Consider the following 20,443-nt stretch of genomic DNA (forward strand, 5'->3'; position numbering starts at 1 on the left):
ACACATCAGAGGGTGTGGTCCCCCGAATCCAGGTGGCTGACAACCGGCTATTTTAAAGGAAACTTGGAAGAAATCAGAAATATAACATATGCTTCCTCAAAAATAAAGCCATAAAACAACTCTGTAACATATGGCAAGAGGATAAGGAAGGAAAGAGGGAAAGGAAGAAGATGTTGGCACATGTTTTTAAACTGGAATATCTAAAGACTTGGTAACTGACCTTGACCCCCAAACTCCAAGGACTTTCTAACATGTCCAGCCCAGAAGTCCAGCCTAGCTTTTAATGTGAGTCTTTTTTTTAAGATTTTTTTTTTATTTATGCACACAAGAACTGGGGTACAGGCCAGAGGTGTGGGGGTGGGTGAAAGGATTCACCAGAGACAGAGTGGGGAGCAGAACAGGCAGATTGACTGAAATACACTGCTGAGGGGCGTAGCGGAAGACAGGAGAGGTCTGCTGCGCCATGTGGGTAGCTCCCTGGCCTGCTGGGGATCAAACTCATGCTGCAGTGGCTGGCGATAGCTTGATAGCTCTGACTTTAACACCTGCACTGTCTGTCTTTTTCTTACGCTTGCTTTTCACCTGCCTGTTTCCTTGTCACCAACAAGTTTCTGGGACAGGGGTGGACGGAGATTGGACAAATGTGAGCCTGAAGAACAGGCCCCCCAACATAGGCAGCAAATCTTTGAACTTAGATTTGAAAAGTTTGGGTTTTTTCTGCCAAGATGTTGGGCGGGAGGCTTGGTGAGAGAGACCCAGACACAGACAGAGGTTTTCAAAGCAGATCCCATTCCCTTTCCATATCTACCTGAACTTGGGGACACCTTTCACCTCTCACACCTCATTTATAAAACAGGAATAAGGAGGGCCTCCCCCTACAGGCCATAACCGGTTTAGCCACCAAGCACCAGGAGAAACAGCTTTAAAACAAGACAGCCAGGCCCAGCCCCTCTGAGCAGCGCCTCCCCATGGCTGGGCGGGTTTCGATGTGCCGTCCACTGAGACCAGACCCACACAAGGTCAGAGGATGCCATGCCATCATCTACAGATATTTACAGAGCACCTGCCAAGCCTTGGGTGTGCTGGATGTTGGTGAGACCATCAGGGTCCCTGCTATTCAGAGCACTTGACTTTGGGGATAATGGAAGCTAAATGTCAGGGAGTCTGACATGTGAAAGGAAGGAGCAGACCGCAGGGTCTGAGAGCTGACTCGGGGCCCAGAGTCTGCCCTTTCGCTCTTCACCCAGCAGGTGAGGGCCTGCCCTGCCAGTGCCAGCCATTTGTTCTAGCTGCTGAGGATACAGTGGCGAGCATGATGGGCAAGAAGGCCTGATCCTCTTAGAGGTGACATGTGACCGACTCAACAACTCATTTCCAAGTCTGTAGTCCAGCGAGAGTCACCAGGCCTTGCTCGTCACAGAGCACCGGGTGTATTAAATGAGGCGATGCTTGTGAATCTCTCGGCAGGTTGCCCAGCATGAAGCAAACCCAGTAAAATGTGGTGTGATGGTGTGCAAACTGACCCAGGGCAGAGAACACCATCCCCAACTTAGAGCAAGTCTGGGAGGGCTTCCTGGGGGAAGTGACTTATAAAGCTGAGGCCTAGAAACAGCAACTAAATGGGACAAGGGGATGGAAACCGCCCCAGCTGATTGTAACCGCCCCTGACCCTCTTGTCTGCCCTGCAGGCCTCCTTCCCATGGATGCATGGCCCGACTCTCTGGTCAAGGCCACAGCCGCCTCGAGCCACTCAGCGGCCAAAGGAGTCATCCTCACCACCACAGATGCCCTTCCATCAGGGTGCCCGGCCAACACCCATGCAGAGGAGCTGGTCCCAGGGGTTCCCCAGGCCCACCATGGCCCCACCTGGCCCGAACCAGCGGCCGGTGAGCACCAGCGGGCGGATGTTCTCCTTCGTGATGGACAGCTCCCCAGGGGCTCCCTTCATCAAGCAAGGTACCCCCAGCTTCCCTGTTCTGGGGGGTGGGTAAGAGTTATGAGAATGGGTCTTGCATTTTGCTCATTTTCTCTGATTCTAAAAACAACCTCGTCAATTGTTGGGTGCTGGGAGGGACAGGGATAAACAGAAAGTAAGAAAGGAGAGCTCAGCTGCCACCTGAGCACCCCTGTTGACTCCTTGGTGCCGGTCCCTCCAGCCCCTGTGCACAGCCCTCACCCCTGGGGAAGTGCGTGTGTGAGTGTGAGTGTGAGTGTGCACACAGACAGGAGTGCGTACCAGGGTTTAAATGTGCACACTTTGTCTCAGAGGTGCAGAAATATCTGTAGCTGAACCCCCGTTGTCCACAACAGCCCCAAGAGGTGTGTAACTGTTTTATTACCATTTTCCACGTGGGAAGAAACTGAGGCCTATTAGGGAGAATTGCCGCCAGAGGCGACAGATGCAAGGGCGTCCAATCTAATGTTTCCAGTCAAATTTAAGGATGGTTTTCTCAGTGACTGTCACTCCAGCCTGGTCTGTTGGGCCACACACAGTCTCAGGGTTTCCTTCCCTCTGTGGTTAGCTTGGAGCCCTGACGGCATTTGGGGAGATTTCCCGTCTGTCTCTGTCCTCTTGGGCTTGTCAGCCTCCCTGCGGAGTTGCCACGTGTCTCAGCCCCCGGCGTGGCTCCTGGGTCTCCTCATGTCAGAGGCCCCGTTCTCTGGCCTCGGTGTCCCAGCCCCAGGCCCTGCTGAGTCCCCAGCTCTCTCGGACACTCCACACCCTCCCCGGATCTCATCAGGAACACTCACACCATTACCTCCCTCCACCACTGAGAGAACCATCATAACCACAAACGGAGGAGTCCGTGAAACCTGATGTCGTCACTCTCGTGAGCACCATCAGTAAAAGAACCCTCATGTCATCACTCCCCCAAGTTAAGAAATTCAGTCATTTTCCCCCAACATTTCCATATAAATGGACTATTACCATATAAATGGAATATTACTGTATATTTTTAAGTATGCAGTAAAACAAAAAGAATTTTGCAGAGAACCCCACACCTAATTCTGCCATTAATATGTTGCTGCTACACTCTTTTTAAAAAAAAAAAATTATTTATGCATACAATAGCTGGCGTACAGGCCAGAGGAGCTGGGAGTGAGAGGACTCACTAGAGACAGAGTGGGGAGCAGAACAGGTGGCTCTACTCAAATACACTGCTGAGGGGAACAGCGGGGAGACAGGAGAGGTCTGCTGCACCATGTGGGTAGCTCCCTGGCCGGCCCGGGATCAAACTCATGCTGCAGAGGCTGCGGATAGCTTCACAGTGCTGTGCTTAACCCCTTGTGCCACCAGGGAGGCTGCTATACTCTTGACGGCATATCTACCTGTCTAGCCATCCTCGTATTCATTCATGACTCCGTCTTATTTATGATGCATTTCAAAATAAATCACACCTATCTGCAGTCTTCCAAATATTTCAGCATCCAAACAACAGGGTGATAGTATTTGTCTTTTGATGTAAAAGTAACACACAGTATGTATCAGTTATCAATTATTGCATAATAAATTATCCCTAAGCTCATCCTGAAGCAAAACAAACCAACAAAAGGAAATGTGTATTGTTTCATGCAGTGTCTGTGGGTGAGGAATTTGGCAGCAGCTTAGAAGGGTGACAGTGGCTCAGGGGCTCTCTGAGCTGTGGTCATCTGAAGGCTGGAGAATCCACTTCCAAGATGGCGCAGGCACATGACTGTTGGTGAGAAACCTCAGTTCCTCATACACAGACCTTTCCAGGAGGGGAGAGGAAACTGCCCTTCTATGCTTTGTTGTCACCCTCCTCCTTCCATGGGCAATAAAAACTAAGGGCCCAGGCCAAGTCTTAATGGCAAGAACTTACGGGAGGAAGGATTGTTGACAACAGAAAACATGTCGGGTGACTCCTTAAAATATGCTGATGTACTATATTTTTCCCAATAATAGAATCATTTCACCCTAACATCAGTAACTTACTTTTTGTTGTTGTTGTTGTTTTTAAAGATTTATTTATTTTTATATAAGAGCTGGGGTACAGGCCAGAGGCACGGGAGGTTTAGAGGATTCACCAGAGACAGAGCAGGAAGCAGAACAGGCAGACTGACTGAAATCCACTGCTGAGGGGAGCAGCGGGCGAGACAGGAGAGGTCTGCCATGCCATGTGGGTTATCTCCCCAGCCGGCCAGGAATCGAACCTGTGCTGCAGAGACTGTAGACAGCTTCACAGCGCTGCACTCAACCCGCTGTGCCACCGGGGAGGCCCTCAGTAACCTACTTTTTAATATTCAACAATATATCACAAACACCTTCCACTCCAGTAAACTTACTGCATATATGGATGTTTAAAATTAGATGCTGTTCATGCATCATTAATTGCTGGACTTTACGTTTGTCTATGAGATCAGTCTGGTTGAGCTATTCAAATCTTCCCCAGCTTCAATTACATTTTTGATGAGCTTGATCTATCAATTATGGAGAGAAGAATATTAAAATGTTTCATGATAATGATAAGATTTCCATTCCATCTTACAATTTGGTAATTTTTGCTTTGTTTATTTTGAGGTGGGGTTATTAGGCCCCTGCATGTTTGGAATTGTGACATCTTCCTAGTAAACTGGATATTTTTTAATTAGGTGGCTCTTTTCTTCCATAATAATACTTTGACTTTATACTGTTTGATATCATTATATAAATATAACAGCAAAAAGATTGAATTAAGATGCTTCCCTTTTTTATATTTATTTTAAAAGTTATTTTTTAAAATCTCACTTCTCACCTATTCATTTTTTTATATCCAGTTGCATGTGTTGGCAGGAAAGGATGTAGTTGGTAAAGGAGAACCAGGGAAAGGTTCCGGTCCTGTGTTTTCTGGTACCATGGCCACCAGCCATGTGTAAGCACCTGAAACATGACCAAGGAACTAGATGGTTCATTTTCATTCATTAAAATTGAAAAACCAATATTTGATTCAGTTATCAGAAGGTTTTAAACAGGCTTGGAACATCTTAGAAATGTGATTCTCCTTTTCAACTATCAGCTTTTATGAAATCTAAATATGGATCAAGTCTTTCCATTGAAAATTGAGCTTCCAAATTGAGATGCACCACACATATAAAATAAGTCTGTTCAAAGACTTCGTACCTAAAAGAGAAAGAATGTAAAATATCTCAGGTTTTTTTTTTTTTTTTGGTCCTGACTACATGTTGAAGTGATAATATTTTAATGCATTGTGTTATATAAAATGTTATTAAAGTTAATTTCATCTCTTTACATTTTTAATGTGACTACTAGGAAATTCTAAATTGTATTACATAGCATGTATTCTTTTTCTATTAGACAACTCTGCAGTAGTCAGTTAAGACCCAGCTCTCAGAACACAACGGACTGAGGGAAGGGACTGAACTAAATGAAGGTTTTCTGAACAAAAAAAAATTAAGTCAACAAAGAAGTGCACCCCCATGTCCTTTGCAGCATTACAATTGCTAAGATATAGAAACAACCTAAGTGCCCATCAGTGGATGAATGGATAAAGAAAATGTGGTGTCTGACTTTGGATGTGTCTACCAGCACAGGTGGTAAATGACTTGGGCATAACTGAAGGAATTTACTTGTTTCCTCTTGGGAAGAATTGTGTTGGATTGTTTGTTTTATTGCCTTTGAGAAACAACTAGGAAATCCAACCCATTGAAATGCACAAGTAGAACTCTCCTGTGATCCCAGCCTGTTCTGGTGCATAGACAGCGAGGTGGTTGGGAGTCCCTCCACGGCTGGCGATCAACAAGCAGAGCTGTGCCTTCCCCAAGACCAAGGCCACTGGCTATGTCCACCAGTGGTCCTGGGGGCCACAGACACGTTTGGGACCTGAAGGAAAAATCATGGCTCCAAACGACATTTTTAAAAATGCAAAATCAGAAAGAAGGCATGATGTAATAAGTGTTTGTAAATGTGACAATGTGACTTCATTCGTTATTAATGTTAATGGTCATTAATGTTTCATTACCTTTGAAAACAATTTGCTCAATTTCTCACTTGTAGGAAAACAAGGATGCATAACCTTTGCCCAGATATCATAATCAGTTGAAAATTAAAAATACAGCACTTCGCCAAGTCATCTCAAAAGCAGAATTACAGAAATCACCTTCAAAAGTTTCTACACCAAAAAAAAAAGTATTCAGTGTTGATGTGAATGAGATGTGGTATGTTTGATGTGATATACAATGGAACCTCCAAATAAAACAATGCCAGAACCCCTGAAAATCATATAAACAGTTCTGGTAATATTGAGGGTAACTAGAAAAAAAAAAATCAGGGAAACATAAATGTCTATCAAGTAGATGTTAGTTAAATACACTTTGACAGTCTTGTACAATAGACTGCTAAAAAAAAATACAGTATAGCTACAGACATTGGAAGCTATATTTTATATATTATCAAGTGAAAAGCTGGAGAAAAATCTCTATAATATAAATTCCTTTCTGTTTTTTTTTAAGATATAATAATAAAACATGCGAACATTTAGTGCTCAGTGTTCTACATCAGGGACCAACAATATTTTGTGGTAGAGCCAGACAGTAAATATTTAGACATAGTGGATATTAGGTTCTCTCTGGCAACTAGTCAACTCTGCCTTTGTAGCTGGAATACATCCACAAATAAATGTAAATAAATGACTGGAGCCATGTTCCAATAAAACTTTATTTACAAAAACAAGCAGAGGGCCAGGTTTGGCCCTAGGACCATAATCTGCCAACCCCTGCTCTTCATTATTTCATGTTGTGTTCAATAACAGCCCTCCATACAGAGACTATTTGTGTCCCTAAGCTATATATATGGAAACTGAGACTTAGAATGAATAACCAACCCATGGCCATCAGCTCTTTTGCCTTTGTTTTCCTGAGTCTTTTCTCTGACCCTCCTCCAGGCTGAACGTCACTGTTAAGAAGAGGTGTATGCATGTGCAGATACATATGGGTGTGGGTGGATGTGTTTTAACTAAACCTAGATCCTGCAAGGTTTAGTGTCAGAGGAAAAGTCAGAGAGGAAGGGATGTCTTCTCAGGAGACCTGGCTGTATTCCTAACCTTTGGCTTCTGTCACTTCAGTTACCAAGTAAGCATCACACTAGTAGCCAGGGCTGCAGCCTAATGTCAGCTGTGGTCTAAGTACATGTAGATCTCACCCAAGCTCTTACATGGCACAGAAAAAGTCTAGAAAGAGACCCCTCACGGTGAATCAGCTAACGCTAGGAAGAGGAATGAGGTGACTTCCCCTTTTCAATACATCTGGAGTGTTTTCACTGCCTTTCTGTGGATATATCCTGTGTAACTTTTATATATTTCTGTGTAACTTTTTAATTACATAAGAGGCAAATCTCAGGGGAAATGAATGTGCAGATTAATCTGAAATGTTCTCAAGGCCCCAGGGAAACTCACCATCTCCTCTGTGCTGTCTGTTGATCTCATGTGTTAGTGTGGGCCAATGCCATGGACCTGTCGGAACCATCAGTGACTGAGGAAATTCCTGGAGCAGGAATTCCCAGGGAGATTTATATGGAACAGGACCTGGGCCAGCACGAAAAGGTGAGGGGTCTTGGGGCAGGACAGAGCTACAGCAGCAAGAGGGACCTGCCACTGGCAGGGCAGAAGTTTGGTAACTGCTTATTTTATCCCAGGTAACACCTACAACCACAAAGTAGTAAGGACCTACTGTGTGCCTGACCATGTCCCGCACACTTGACATTCAATTCACTTGTTTAATCTTCACCATCATCAACACAGATTTTATCACCCTCGTTCTACGTTCTACAGTTGAGGAAACAAAAGCCCAGAGGTGTGGGGGGCAGGGCTGGAATTCAAGCACAGGTCTAGTTAACTTCCCACCCGGGGCTTCTAACTCCCGCACAGCAACTGCTGGGACAGCCCCGGGCGATGGGGAAATGTGCTAACAGTAAGAAGTGCTAACAGTGAGAAGTGGACACTGAGGCCAGAGAGAAAGGAGCCAAGAAAAGCTTGTTGAAGTACCAAAGAGGTTTGGAGAGTGAAACAGAAATGGGACACAAAACGGGTAATTTTGAGGAGTCCTGGGGAGGGGCCCATTGGTTGCACAACCTGAAAATTACCCTGAAAGCAGCCGTGCAACAGCAGCTTGCTTGCCTTCAGGCCCAGGGCCTGCGCTGGAAGGAGCTCGCAGACTGAGCAGAGCTGCCCAGGATCTTGTTCCACCTGGGAACCTGCAACTTGAGGTTTCAAGTGGTTCTGACACAGGTGTCAGACTTTGCTAACTGTTGCCGTGAGGTGAGAAGCCAGGTTCAAAGGCTGCATAATATGTGACCCCCAAATGGCTTAAAACAGCAAGCTGGGATTTCCCAGCATCTACAGGTTGACCTGGAAGTTTCTTCTGCAGGTGTCCCCTGACTTCACTCATGGAACTAAAGTTGGCCAGTGGCTTGGTCAGGTCAATGGTCCTAAATGACTTCACCCCTAGGCCTGGGGCCTCAGCCTTGATACCTGAATTGTGGGTTCTCTCTGCACCTAGCTTTCCTCCCAGGTAGCTTCATAGTGTGGTGGTCTTGGCGTTCCTAGCGGGCCAGACAGAAGCTGTACAGCCTTTTAAGAACCTGCCTAGAAATTGTTCAACATCATTCCACCAAATTTTCTTGGTCAAACAAGTCACAGTCGGAGCTTAGGGGGTGGAGAAAGTAGACTCACCCCAGACTTAGGGGGTGGAGAAAGTAGACCCCACCACTTGTTAGCGGAAGCTGCAGAGCATTCGTATTTTAATCCAGCCCAATTGTTAAACTATAAACATAATGAAATCACATTTTTACCTTTTTTTCTGTTTATGAGCCAGTGTGCCCCAGTGTGCCAACTTCAAGTGCCAATGGAGATAAACAAATTAACTTAGGCCAAAATTTATTTTTGGCGTTTATTAGTTTACCTACTAGAAAATTTAAAAGTCGACTAGCATTAGGTATGGCTAGATCCAGGAGCTGGAATGATGTTATCAGAATTGTCCCCTCCACCCCTCCCACCACCCTCTCCCTTCTGTTTCCCTTGGAGTTTGGCTTCTGTAGCAGGCTGGCTTCATATGTTGGAAAAGACAAAGTCAAGCACACACGCCTAGAAATGGGATGTCAATGCTTCAAAAGAAGACAAGAGCCTTTCCAGGAACCAATATGTGAAATCTCTGATGGGGCTCAGGCACACAGGGAGGAGGGATGTGAGGGAGCAGGGCATGATTGACATCCTACCAAGAGCGCATGGAAGGCACTGAAAAAGCAGAAACCACACCCTGCAGGCTTCTTTCCACCCACCGGGGCCCAGTACAGAGCCTGGAATAGTTGCTGCTCAATAATGAATAATTAATGAGCACCTGACTGAACATGGAAGCTTGGAAAGACTTATAATTGTGTGAAGTGGGAACTTCCTGGGAGAATGGAATCTGTTTGATCTCGTTTCTTGAGCTTTTGTATGAACATTTGCAACGACCCCCAGAAAGACTCCTGGCGGCTGTCAGCAATGCCAGCCGGGTGCAGTCATGACCACAATCCTGTCCTTCACCCAGTCAGGGAGCTGGAAGCTCCTGAGGCTGGCTGGGTGGCTCCCCAGGCCATGAACTGGCTGAAACTGACCATTTACCTCCTTCCACCAGCCAGAAAACTGTTGCAAGAGCGGAAATCTCTTTCAAAGCAGAATTCTGTCACTACCCTTGAAAATACATCTGGGGAATTTTTGTCCACCCTTCTGACATTTTATTGATGACTTCCTGTAAGAAGTTTGGGGTGGGGTTTTTTTTTAGCCTCTTTTGAGATAGTTCACATTATTTAGTTGCAGAGTTTATTTTCTTCCTTTTTTGAGGCATTGGAGCACTGGGTTCCTTTTACCTGTGGGCCAAGCCAGTCAGCATCTGTTCCTTCCAGTCTATAGTTTGCATGAGCCACACAAACAAATCACCATTCCTGTCTCATTACTTCCCAGCCTCAGTTACCTGGAATAAATTTTTATTTATAGTCAGAGGGGCAGGGGATGCCAGAAAAGAGGAAAGAGAGAAAGCATTATTTCAGACCATGTTAAAAAATTTTAACTAAAAAACAGCCCTCATTATAAGCAGAATGTGATCAAGTAGAATATCATCTTCCTAATTACCTTTCCCAGGCCCCCTGTGTGCCAGGCTGAATATTATAAATAAAAAATAATATAAGTTAATTTTCTAGCAACCAAAGTTCCCAAGTAAAAAGGCTGTTCTCAATATGACAGCGTAATTGAACGCAAAAGGCAAGTTTCCTCACCACTGAAGTGTAAACAGCCTTTACAGGAGTATTATTTTAATCAAACTCTAGTCTCTATGAGTTTTCCAAGTGACAAACACAACCGACATTTTCTTAATGGATTCAGCCCTACACCCAGACCCCCACCTAGTAAATTTCCCTTCTGACCTCCACCCAGGACGAAATAATTCTGTTGCTGGGAAAAGAAGTCAGCCGCCTCTCAGATTTTGAACTTGAATCCAAATACAAAGACGCCATGATAGCAAACCTGCAGAATGAATTGGCCGACCTGAGTCAGAAGCTGTCGGACTCAGTCACCTCCAGACAAGAGAGGGTGGTCACACAGAAGGTTCTGGATGAAGACATCAGTGCCAAACAGAAAGAGATCCAGAACCTGAAAAACCAGGTAGGACTCAGAGGCGAGTCAGTCAGGGGTTTAGGGTCAACACCCAGGTAACAACTCCCAGGTGGGTCCTGGGGAGCCGCCCAGCTAGAGGAGGATGAGTCAGCATAGCGAGGTGGGTTAGCACACAGCTCCCAGGGATTAGGGAGGTGAGGTCCCAGCCTGGTGAGGTCCCAGCCTTTAAGAATATTAGATTTTTTTTTAAGCACCTACTACATGCAAGCACTGAGGCTTCAGTGCACCAGCTTGATCTGACACGTAGCGTTATACCAGTGAGGAGATTGAAGCGGGCTCAGAAAGGCCTGGGAACTTGGTACAGCTTGCACAGCAAGGTCGAGGTAGTGGTGCAACTCCAAACCAGGTCTGCTCCTTGCAGACCCCATGCTCTCACCTGCACGTCTTACTTCCCCCAACTCACTTCCATGACCAGTTCTCACCCCACCCCACCCCAGCCAGATCAAGCTGTGTGCTAGCAGCTGAGCATGAGGACAAGGAACCCCCATATCCCAAACACTTGGTGTTTTTCAAACCGTGAAGACGGTTGCTGGCTCACTTATGGGGAATGTCATCAAACAAAAATTCTCTACCTGGAATTTCTGGATTTACCAGTCATGTGCCTTTCTCTTGAAACTAGATCTAAACAATAATTTTTTCTTAAAAAAGAACCACTTTAAAATTGGCTGTTGATCTTGTAGATAGAGTATATCTCAACGAAGTTGATGAAAAAGAAATTGGCCCGGGATGAATTCTGCCCTTGGTGCATTTGCTGCTTAAAACCCTGGTTATGCGTGAGGCCTTTTCTCTCTGGCTCCTGTTTCAGCTCCAGTCCTAGAGATGGTGCCCTAGAAAGGACACAGGTTGTGTGCAGTGAACCTAGGAGCTTCTCCCAGGAGACTGTAAGCTCCATGAAGGCAGACTATGCCCTTGAGAACTCTGATTGAACCTTGTCTGTTTGTTCATTTATTCATCTGCTCATCTACTCATCTGCCCATCCACCCACCCACCCATCCACCCATCCACCCATCCACCCATCCATCCATCCATCCACCTATCCCTCCATCCCTCCATCCATCCATCCATCCATCCATCCATCCATCCATCCATCCATCCATCCATTCACCCATCCGCCCATCCATCCATCCATCCATCCATCCATCCATTCACCCATCCCCCCATCCATCCACCCGCCCATCCACCCACCCACCCATCGATCCACCCACCCACACATCCATCATCCACCCATTCATTCATTCAAATAAATATTTATTGGGTGCTGATCCTGGGCCATGCCACTTCCAGGCTCTGGGAATTCAGCAAAGAACAAGATAGACCTGATCCTTGCCTTCCCTGATTTTTGCAGTCACTTACCAGTGAGGCCTGAACAAGTAGACATTTACACTCCCCAATATTTAAAAGAACAAATGACTGTCTTGACTTTCATTGTTTGAAAAAACAGCAAAGGCAGGGGGGCCCTGTAGGCGCTATCCCAGAAAACAACTAACTTGACCCCCACAAACAGTCACAACCCGTTGGCAAGCACCTTTTTTTCTATCTGAACCCCATTTTGCAGTGGCTGGAGAACTAACCCCTCCAGTCATCTTCCCGCTCTCCTGAGCCAGGTCGAGCGTGGCCTGTCCAGGTACACGGACGAGGAGGAGCAATTCCCGCATAACCGTGTCAGCAAGTCACGATTTGAGTATTGTTTAAAGTGGTGAGTGGCTGCCGGGGCAATCTTTTTTACAAAGAAAATATCTAGAAATAATGGCCCTGATTCATCACATGGTAGCCTCCCCCACCCCTTGGTCTTCACTTATAACAGAAAGGGAGTGATTTAGAACAAGGCATTTCTGAACCAGAGGCAGCAATTGCTTTGAGCTCATCCAGTTTCATCCTGCTCACATTCTAGCTTCTTAAGTATCCTGTTGCCTGCAGGACATTCGGCCACAGGAACCGCCACCCGACAGGTTGATTTATTGCCTTATATATTCTCTCTCAACCCCTGAAAGTGTGTGCATGGCGATTTGCTCTAAGACCTTCGATCCGCTCAGTATCACTGGGAGATGCTCAGCTCTGGGGCCTCCCGTGCTGCCTGCTCATCAGCAGCTGTGTTACTACCTGGAGGCAACCCCTTCTCCTGATGCTATTAACTTTCTTTCGAGTCAGTGCCCATTTTATTACCTAGTATAACAGACATTAACCATCCTGGAATTTACAACAATTAAAGCCAATATCTTTATATTTATTTGGGGAGTGAAGATGATAGAGATGTTTGAGGATGGTTTGGAGTTTTCCCACAATTTGAAATCCTAAAACTCTGGCACGCAAAATGAAATATTTTATATCTGTCAGAAGCACCCAGTCTGAGGGCAGTGTGCCGGCTTGCCCATCCCTTCTGGAATCTTCTCTCTGTGTGGTTCCTCTGGTATCATGAAAATAGACGCGTTAGGCTAAGAAGAGCTGGAGGCATTTTTTTTCAAAAATCATTCCAAGTACCTTTTTACAGGAAGGTTGCACTTCCCCCAAAGAGAACAGTAAGAGGGGGATTTTTTTACACTCAAAGTTTCCACACATGCAAAAGTGTGGCCTTGGGAGGGAGGCAGGACAGGGCGACCTGCGTTCCCCAACTTTGGCATTGGCCCCTCCCTTGATGTCTCAGATGTCCCAGGGAGAACGGAAGCATAACTGCCCCACATACCATAGAACCTGAACCACTAGGGTTTAAAAAAAATGGCTCAGAAAACCTGTGAAATCTTGATGCTTCGGTTAATTCCACCACAGCAAAATTGACACGATTTTCAGGGAGTAACCAAGGGCCAGGACTATCTGCTGGCACCATCTGGTGGTGAGCCCTCCGCCCTGCCAACATGGTGACTTGGCAGCTGACAGAGATTCCCGTATTTCTGCTTAAGATGGGTTTCTTAAGCTGGACGCAGGAAGGGCTTCCTATGAAATATAAGCGATTGCTATTATCACTAGAATGAATTAACTTTCTAATGAATTAATAATTGAATATTAATATTAAATATTCATTAATAATTTTATAACCCTCTGTGGGCACAAAGATATGGACTGGTGGTCACTGAACACGTCCTCTGCTGTCCCTTCCACTAGTTAAAACTAAAAAAAAAAAACCCAAAGACCATTCTGAGTCTCCCTGCCCAGCCCTGGAGAAGTGCCTGTGCTTCTGGCAGACCCAGACTGTCCGGCACCTCACCGTGTTCCTCCTCCCACAGATCGGCGCCCTCCAGAAAGGCTACAGCCAGGTGCTGTGTCAGACAATGTTGGAGAGGAACTCAGAAATCACAAACCTGAAGAAAGAGGGTGAGAACTTAAGGCGGGACAAGGCCCTGTCCGCAGGTGAGCAACCTGGGGCGCCAAGCCCGAGAGCCACCGCCCCCCCACCCCCTGCTTCCAAGGCCAGGGCAGACATCACCAATCAACTGCTGCACTTTTTCTCTCTGAACCTGGATGTAGCCTCAGAGGTGTCCACAGCTCCATAGGCTGCTGGGGGTCTCTGAATTAGAGTCATCCTCCTGAGCTTTAATGCCAGTTCCCAGGGTAGGGCCTGACTCGAAGGAAGGGTTTGATAGAGATTCCAGAGACTGTCACCTCGCCAGCAAGAACTCAGAATGCTGGGTGGCAAGGGCCCTCCATAAGCCAGCTCACTGGTCGCAAGCCAAATGTGGACTAAACGGGGTCTCTGCTTTGAGGCACGGGCATCTCGCTCCTTCACCCCAGGGTACCTGAGCCTGAGTGAAGACATTTTTCTAAATGACCCACAGGGAGTTCGCTACTGTAGGAGCTGGGAGGGCGTGGTCCAGGCACAACTACCCAAAGCCGGGCCCCTTCAATCCTATGACGGGTTTGCTGAGCACCTACCAGGTGCCCATTCCATTCTCCTGCACAACAGTTAGTCCCTGTGCTCGTGGCGGTCACATTTGGGGGTGGATGACATTCAACAAGTAATCATGTAAATAAAATATTTTAATTTATAAATTTTGGACAAGGCAGGTGGGCAAGGCAGGTGGGGAAGGCAGGTCTCTGAGGAGGTGAAAGAGCAGAGCAGACACAGGTGGGAGGGGATGGTGTTGCAGGCAGAGAGAAGACAAGGCAAAGGCCCTGAGGCTGGAACAAACTGGCTGTGCCTCAGAGGCCAACATGGGTGGGCCTGGCATGTCACGAAAAGGGATTGTGGGTTGTGTGAAGCCTGAGGAGGTGTCTGGGCTTTATTCTAAGGGTGATGGGAAACCACTGGGGATTTTAAAGCAGGAAAGAATCCCTCTGGAGAGGGAGAGGGTGGCAGAGGCCGCTTGGGGTAGGGCACATCGCTCTGAAAGTCCCTGGTACTCTGCTGGAAACGCATGCACAGCTGCAAAAGCAGCGCACTAAGCCGCGTGTGAGTCAGTCTGTGAATCCCGCCAGCCTGGGCGCTGCCCCCTCTCTGTCCATCTCCACGCATCCCTCACTCTACCACTAGGCCTCTGCCCCTGCTCTCCTGAGCTCAGAATGTCCTCACATGCTTGTCTGAGGTGCTTGCACCTCAGAATGTCCTGCACTGGACCAGGCACCTCGTGGGCACCAGGAACACAGAAATAAACTCACTTGTCTCTCCCCTGCCTTGAGCTTCAAGCACAGCTCCATACCACTTTCTCTCATCAGGATGCCAGTTGAGTAACACTTGGGGTGGGCTGGAAGGACCTGGGTCAACATTCCCTGGGTCCTTCTGAGCAATGCAGAGTCTCAGGCCATCTTCTCGACCTTCTCAGCCAGAACCCGGTCAGCACCCCAGGTTTCTGTGGGCACGTGCAAGTACAAGAAGCACTGGATCACAGAATGCATGTACAGACGGCCCCCAAGTCTCAGTGGCTCACTTCCTGCTTCCACTGGGGTCCATGGTGGGTACACTGGGGTCTGTGGTGGGTCCACAGGGGCCTTGCTCATGGCAGCCACTCAGGGAGCCACTGCCAGAGGCCATCACACCCCCAGCTTCCATGATGAGCGAGGCAGGGTCCAGGAAGGAGTAACAGGGCCTGGATGTACTCCTGGCCTGAGACAGCTGAGAAACAACAAGCAGAGCAAAGATGAGACCATGGTGTTCACACACTGAGCCCCACACAGCGCATGGCACAAGAGGAGAATGAGCCGCGAGGGCTGTCTGACCAGCAGACTGTCCCTCACTGCAGTCAGCAGGCCAGAGTCGGGCCCTGCCCCGCCCAGCAGGCCCCTTAGGCAAGGGGATGGGGCTGGAGAGACCAGCACAGCTGGGGTTTGCTGGGCCAAGAGCCAGGGAGAATTAGGCTGCCCCTGTGATCTGTGGGGGGTCCCCACAAGTCTTCAGCTAAGTACTGGTCAGCTCAGGTCTGTGGGCAGGAAAATCCACCCACAGGAGCAGAAGGAACAATCTGGAAGCACACTCCTTTCCCCTCATGCAGAAGGGAGAACCCTGATCCACGCGGGGCTCGGAAAGGCATAGCCTCCACTGAAGCCAAGTTAACTCAAAGGGCAGCTGCTCCGGCGGCACCTGCCGAGCCTACAGACAAGCCCAAAGGGAGCGACCTCTTTGCAAGGAACGTAATTGTGTTCTGGGAGAGAGCTGACTTTCAAAGTGAAATTCTTTTTTTTTAAAGCTTTATTTATTTATTTATTCATTTATTTATTTATTTATACAAGCACTGGGTACAGTCAGAAGCATGGGAGGGTGAGAGAATTCACCAGAGCCAGAGCGGGGAACAGAACAGGCAGAAGGACCGAAGTACACTGCTGAGGGGAGCAGCGGGCAGCAGGAGAGGTTGTTACGCCATGTGGGACCCTCACCAGTGGCAGGGATCGAACCAGCGCTGCAGAGGCTGCGGAGAGCTTCACAGCCCAGCGCTCAACCGTTGCGCCACCAGGGGAGGCCCTCAAAGTGAAATTCTTGGCCCTAGTGCTCTTTATTCACAAGCCTTCTTGGTTGACACTTACCAGTACAACTAAGCCTGATGTTCTCCCAAGAAAAGACCCTTGTGCCATCATCCAAAATTACTGATTTGTTTGTACCCGCCTTGCCACACCGCCTCCACAGAACACAACAATGCGTTTATCATCTTCTGCTACGTAACAAGCCATCTCACAATTTAGTGGGCAAAACCTAACCAATATTTAGTATCTTGCCCATTTCTGTGGTTCAGAATTTGGGGGGAACTTAGTTCTGGCTCGTGCTCTTCCGTGGGTTGCCCCAAGGCTGGGGCACCTACAGGCTGGAGGCCCCCTGCTGCTCCAGGCTGGCTGGCCCGGGGTGGCTGCAGGCTGGAGGCTGGTTCCCCCCACTGCCCCTCTTCTGGGGCGTCCTCAACATGGTGGTTGGCTGGGCCAGGGTGAACCATCCAAGAGAGAGCAGAGAAGCCACCGTGGTGTCCTTCCCAACCCAACCCAGGAAGCCACATTCCAGTGTATCACATTTGGTTACACTATTCAAGGGTGGGGATTCCAAGAGCCCAGGGTCGTGGTGCCATTTTGGAGCTGGCTCCACAAAAAATAATAGGCACCATTAACAAACACTGAGGGTCAGCCTCGCTACTGTATACTTTATATACGTCATCTCATTGAACCCTTATGATCACTCTGTGGGCAGATACAGTGCCTGGTGAATGGTAAGATCCCCAAGCTATCAAGTGGTAGAGACGGTTCCAAACTTAGATGAGAGTGAATCCATCAGCTGTCATCCGCCCACAACATGTCCACTCTGCCGTGAACCCATCCATATCATGGCCGCTGGAGAACGCCCGGGCCTTCTCAGCCCCAGGAACAGAGCCTGCTAGCTCTGAGATGCTTGGAGGTAAACCTCTTCCATTCCAGGCAAGCTCCAGAGGTAGCCCAGGCTTGGAAGGGGCACCCTCACAAGCAGGGTGTCAGTGCTGAACAATCCTTACTGCCTCTTTGACCACTGTGAATTTTTTTCCGTACAGGGATAGTGTCTTCTCTGCAAAAAGACTTGTTAGACAAGGATGAGCAGGTCCAACAGCTAAAGCAGGAGGTGAATCAGCTGAAAAGTGAGAACAAAGAAAAGAATCACCAGCTGGACGCCCTCAGCTCCAGAGTGAGTGTTACCTCATCATCACTGTTTGTAGCTTGAGGGGAGATTTGGGGAGCAAATAAGGTGGAGTCGTATGACACACTAGTCTCCTTTATTCCCAGGCCCTGGATTCCAAACCTGCCCCTCTTCTCACGTGGCAAGATGGGGCCGGTGCCCCAGGGCTTAGGGGGGAGAGCTGCAGGGTGGGCCAAAGCCAGACTTGGCCACCTGGAAGATGAAAAGCAAGGTTTTTGCAGCTTTTTAAATACAGCATGTAGGTGGCTCAAAATGAGCACAATATTTATTCAAATGGAGTAAACTTTCTAATACCGAGCATCAATTCATTTGTTTTTCTCAAGGGCAAACACAGGCACAGGCAGGATCGCCTTTGGAAGGGTCCATAAAAGCTGCCCAGGGGGTCTCCAGGGAGTGAGGGCCACTGGGCCTCATGGTTTTCAGAGTCGCCTTCAAAGCAGAATGTTTGGAGGGCCAGGTGCAGACCGGGGCTTCCTCTTTGGCCTTCCTGCTTCAGTGCACACACGAATTCCCCTCCGAAGAGAGAGGAGCCTTACATAAGCCACTGAGGAGCTGTTTACATGTCATTTTGACTTTCTGCAAACGTTGCATTCCAAGCAGCTCAGACATTCGCAAAGATGTCTCGGTGTCTGTGCGATGGGCACGATGGGATGAGTCAAGGTGAAAGTGACCGATGACCGGCTTTCATCTCAGCTGCCAATCTGGAGGTTCACAGAGGCTGCCGCAGAGAGCCCTTCCTGCTGGGCAGGGAGAGAGCCTCAAGTTCCAAAGCAAAGGCTGAGAGCAATGCAGCCTGGTGCTCAGGCCGGTCGAAGTCAGAGCACGAGCTTCGGGGTCAGACAGGCCAGAGTCCAAGCCACTTCTGTCGTGAGGCATGGCTGACACCAGTCTCTTTCTGTGTTGTCCTTTTCTCTGCAGTGCTCGGTGCTGAAAGAAGAGTTAAAAAGAGAAGAGAGTCAGAAAGAGCACAGGGAAAACCAGGAGAAAGAGCTAAAACTCTATAAAACTGTGCGTTGAAACACCACCCCCCTCACCCCACCCCCACCCCCGCCATTGGTAGGTGACCTTCGGGGCATGCCGGGAGCCACGGCCCCCTGAATGGCATAAGTTCTGGTGTTTTCTGGTCTTTTTTTCACTAATGAAGTCTCAGAATTCTTTGATTTGCTGCCTCTGGCCTCAAAGAGATGAGTGAAAAGACTGTGGGAAATAGACTCTCCCAAGACTCTCTGGACAGTTTCCTCCCAGGTCCTCATCGGGCTTCCCCTGGTGCTGGGCTTGGGATGAGGATGGGGGGGGAACGGGTGACCCCCTGACCCCCACACGCTGCCAGCAATTCATTCTGGTCCTCTACCCTGGACCTGCAATGGCCAGTCCTTTGTGTCCCACCGTATTGTATCAGGCTTGGCTGTCTACACACTCGCTTCCACAAAGCAGGTTTCACTTATGACTCACGTCAATGCTTAGAGCCACAGTGTGAATGTACTGGAGGATTCCACGCTACATAAGCCTACAGTTCACTTGGCAACAAAAAAGGGAACGGTAATGGACCTCTTGGCAAGACTGGTGATGACACAGCGAGGGTGGGGCCTGGCCCCAGAGCCCCTGGACTCTGTCCACCTGCAGGGAGGGCATGGCCACTTCTGAGCCCATCACGGTGGCTCTCACCAAAACCTGGCACCTGTAGACCTGCAGGTGTGGAGTCCATAAGCATCTAGAACTACAAAATTTTGGCTCCTATATTGATACCCATTTTCAGAGGCGTCTTATAGGAACCACCTGTTAATTTTAATTTAGAAGGGAACCCCCCAAAATTGCTTCTCGGCCTTTTAGCTAAGATCAAGTATAGAAGGGAAACCCTGACTACAGCCTTTTAAGGTTTATCAGTCCTTGCCATTCTCTTGTCTGTTTATCAGTGTCTTCATAAATGAGTGGTTGCTCTTTAAAATTCTCCCTGACATATTTTTGAGTACATCATCTTATATCGATCCTTAAACATAAAAGAAAAAGAAAAGGTATCCTTTGATTTAGATAGAAGGTGACTGCAAAAATAAATACAATGATAATTTGACCATCAAAATGAAAATATTCATTCCCCAAGTCAGCTGAACTCTTGCTCACAACCAGTTTTAATTTCCCACCCACTGGGGAGACAGCACTCTGGGTGTGAGGTGGAGACATGCTTTTCTCCACACTGGGGTCATTTCTCTTCTCTGCCTCAAATTGGGAAACAGAAGGTTTTCATTGTTCTGTTCCCCCAGGTGATGCCCATTGTGTCTTCTACTAGCCTTATTTACATTGATCCCAAAAGTACATCCCTAAAGAAGAGATTCTAATGAGTTGATGGATGTCTTGTACTGTTTAATCCAGGATCCGTGCTGATTTTCAAAAGAAACTAATCACATGCGTTTACTCAGCACTTTCAATATATCTATATTGAAAAGAAGGCTACTTAGCCCTACAGATGTGGAATTTCCCCTCAGGGAAGAAATTACCCAAATACCAGACTAGGTGTCCATCTTAATGACCAGCTGAAATGAGTTATGAAGATTCAGACCTTTCCAATCAAGTTGACTCTCCGGTTGTTGAAACTCTTTCAGCAAATCCAAGACATGGAAAAAGAAATGAAGAAGCTCAAGGATGAATTGAAGAAGAGTTCTACCGAACAGAACATGATCTCTAAGACGCTTCGGGAAAAGAGCAAGGTACAGCA

At 47.7% G+C, this 20,443-nt stretch overlaps 1 protein-coding gene across 1 annotated transcript in view; it reads left to right on the forward strand.

Moving 5' to 3' along the window:
- Positions 1 to 20,443, forward strand: part of FHAD1 (forkhead associated phosphopeptide binding domain 1) — a gene marked incomplete at both ends in the record, with an annotated part of 88,250 nt that overhangs the window by 15,087 nt on the left and 52,720 nt on the right. Inside the window, 7 exons of the mRNA XM_084243557.1 lie at positions 1,689 to 1,956; positions 7,447 to 7,556; positions 10,422 to 10,649; positions 13,880 to 14,003; positions 17,591 to 17,721; positions 18,652 to 18,741; positions 20,331 to 20,435. Coding sequence (XP_084099683.1) covers positions 1,689 to 1,956; positions 7,447 to 7,556; positions 10,422 to 10,649; positions 13,880 to 14,003; positions 17,591 to 17,721; positions 18,652 to 18,741; positions 20,331 to 20,435 — 1,056 coding nt within the window. The remainder of the gene's footprint in view (positions 1 to 1,688; positions 1,957 to 7,446; positions 7,557 to 10,421; positions 10,650 to 13,879; positions 14,004 to 17,590; positions 17,722 to 18,651; positions 18,742 to 20,330; positions 20,436 to 20,443) is intronic.

The sequence above is a fragment of the Talpa europaea genome, assembly GCF_964194135.1.
Source record: "Talpa europaea genome assembly, chromosome: 9".
Taxonomy (NCBI): domain Eukaryota; kingdom Metazoa; phylum Chordata; class Mammalia; order Eulipotyphla; family Talpidae; genus Talpa; species Talpa europaea.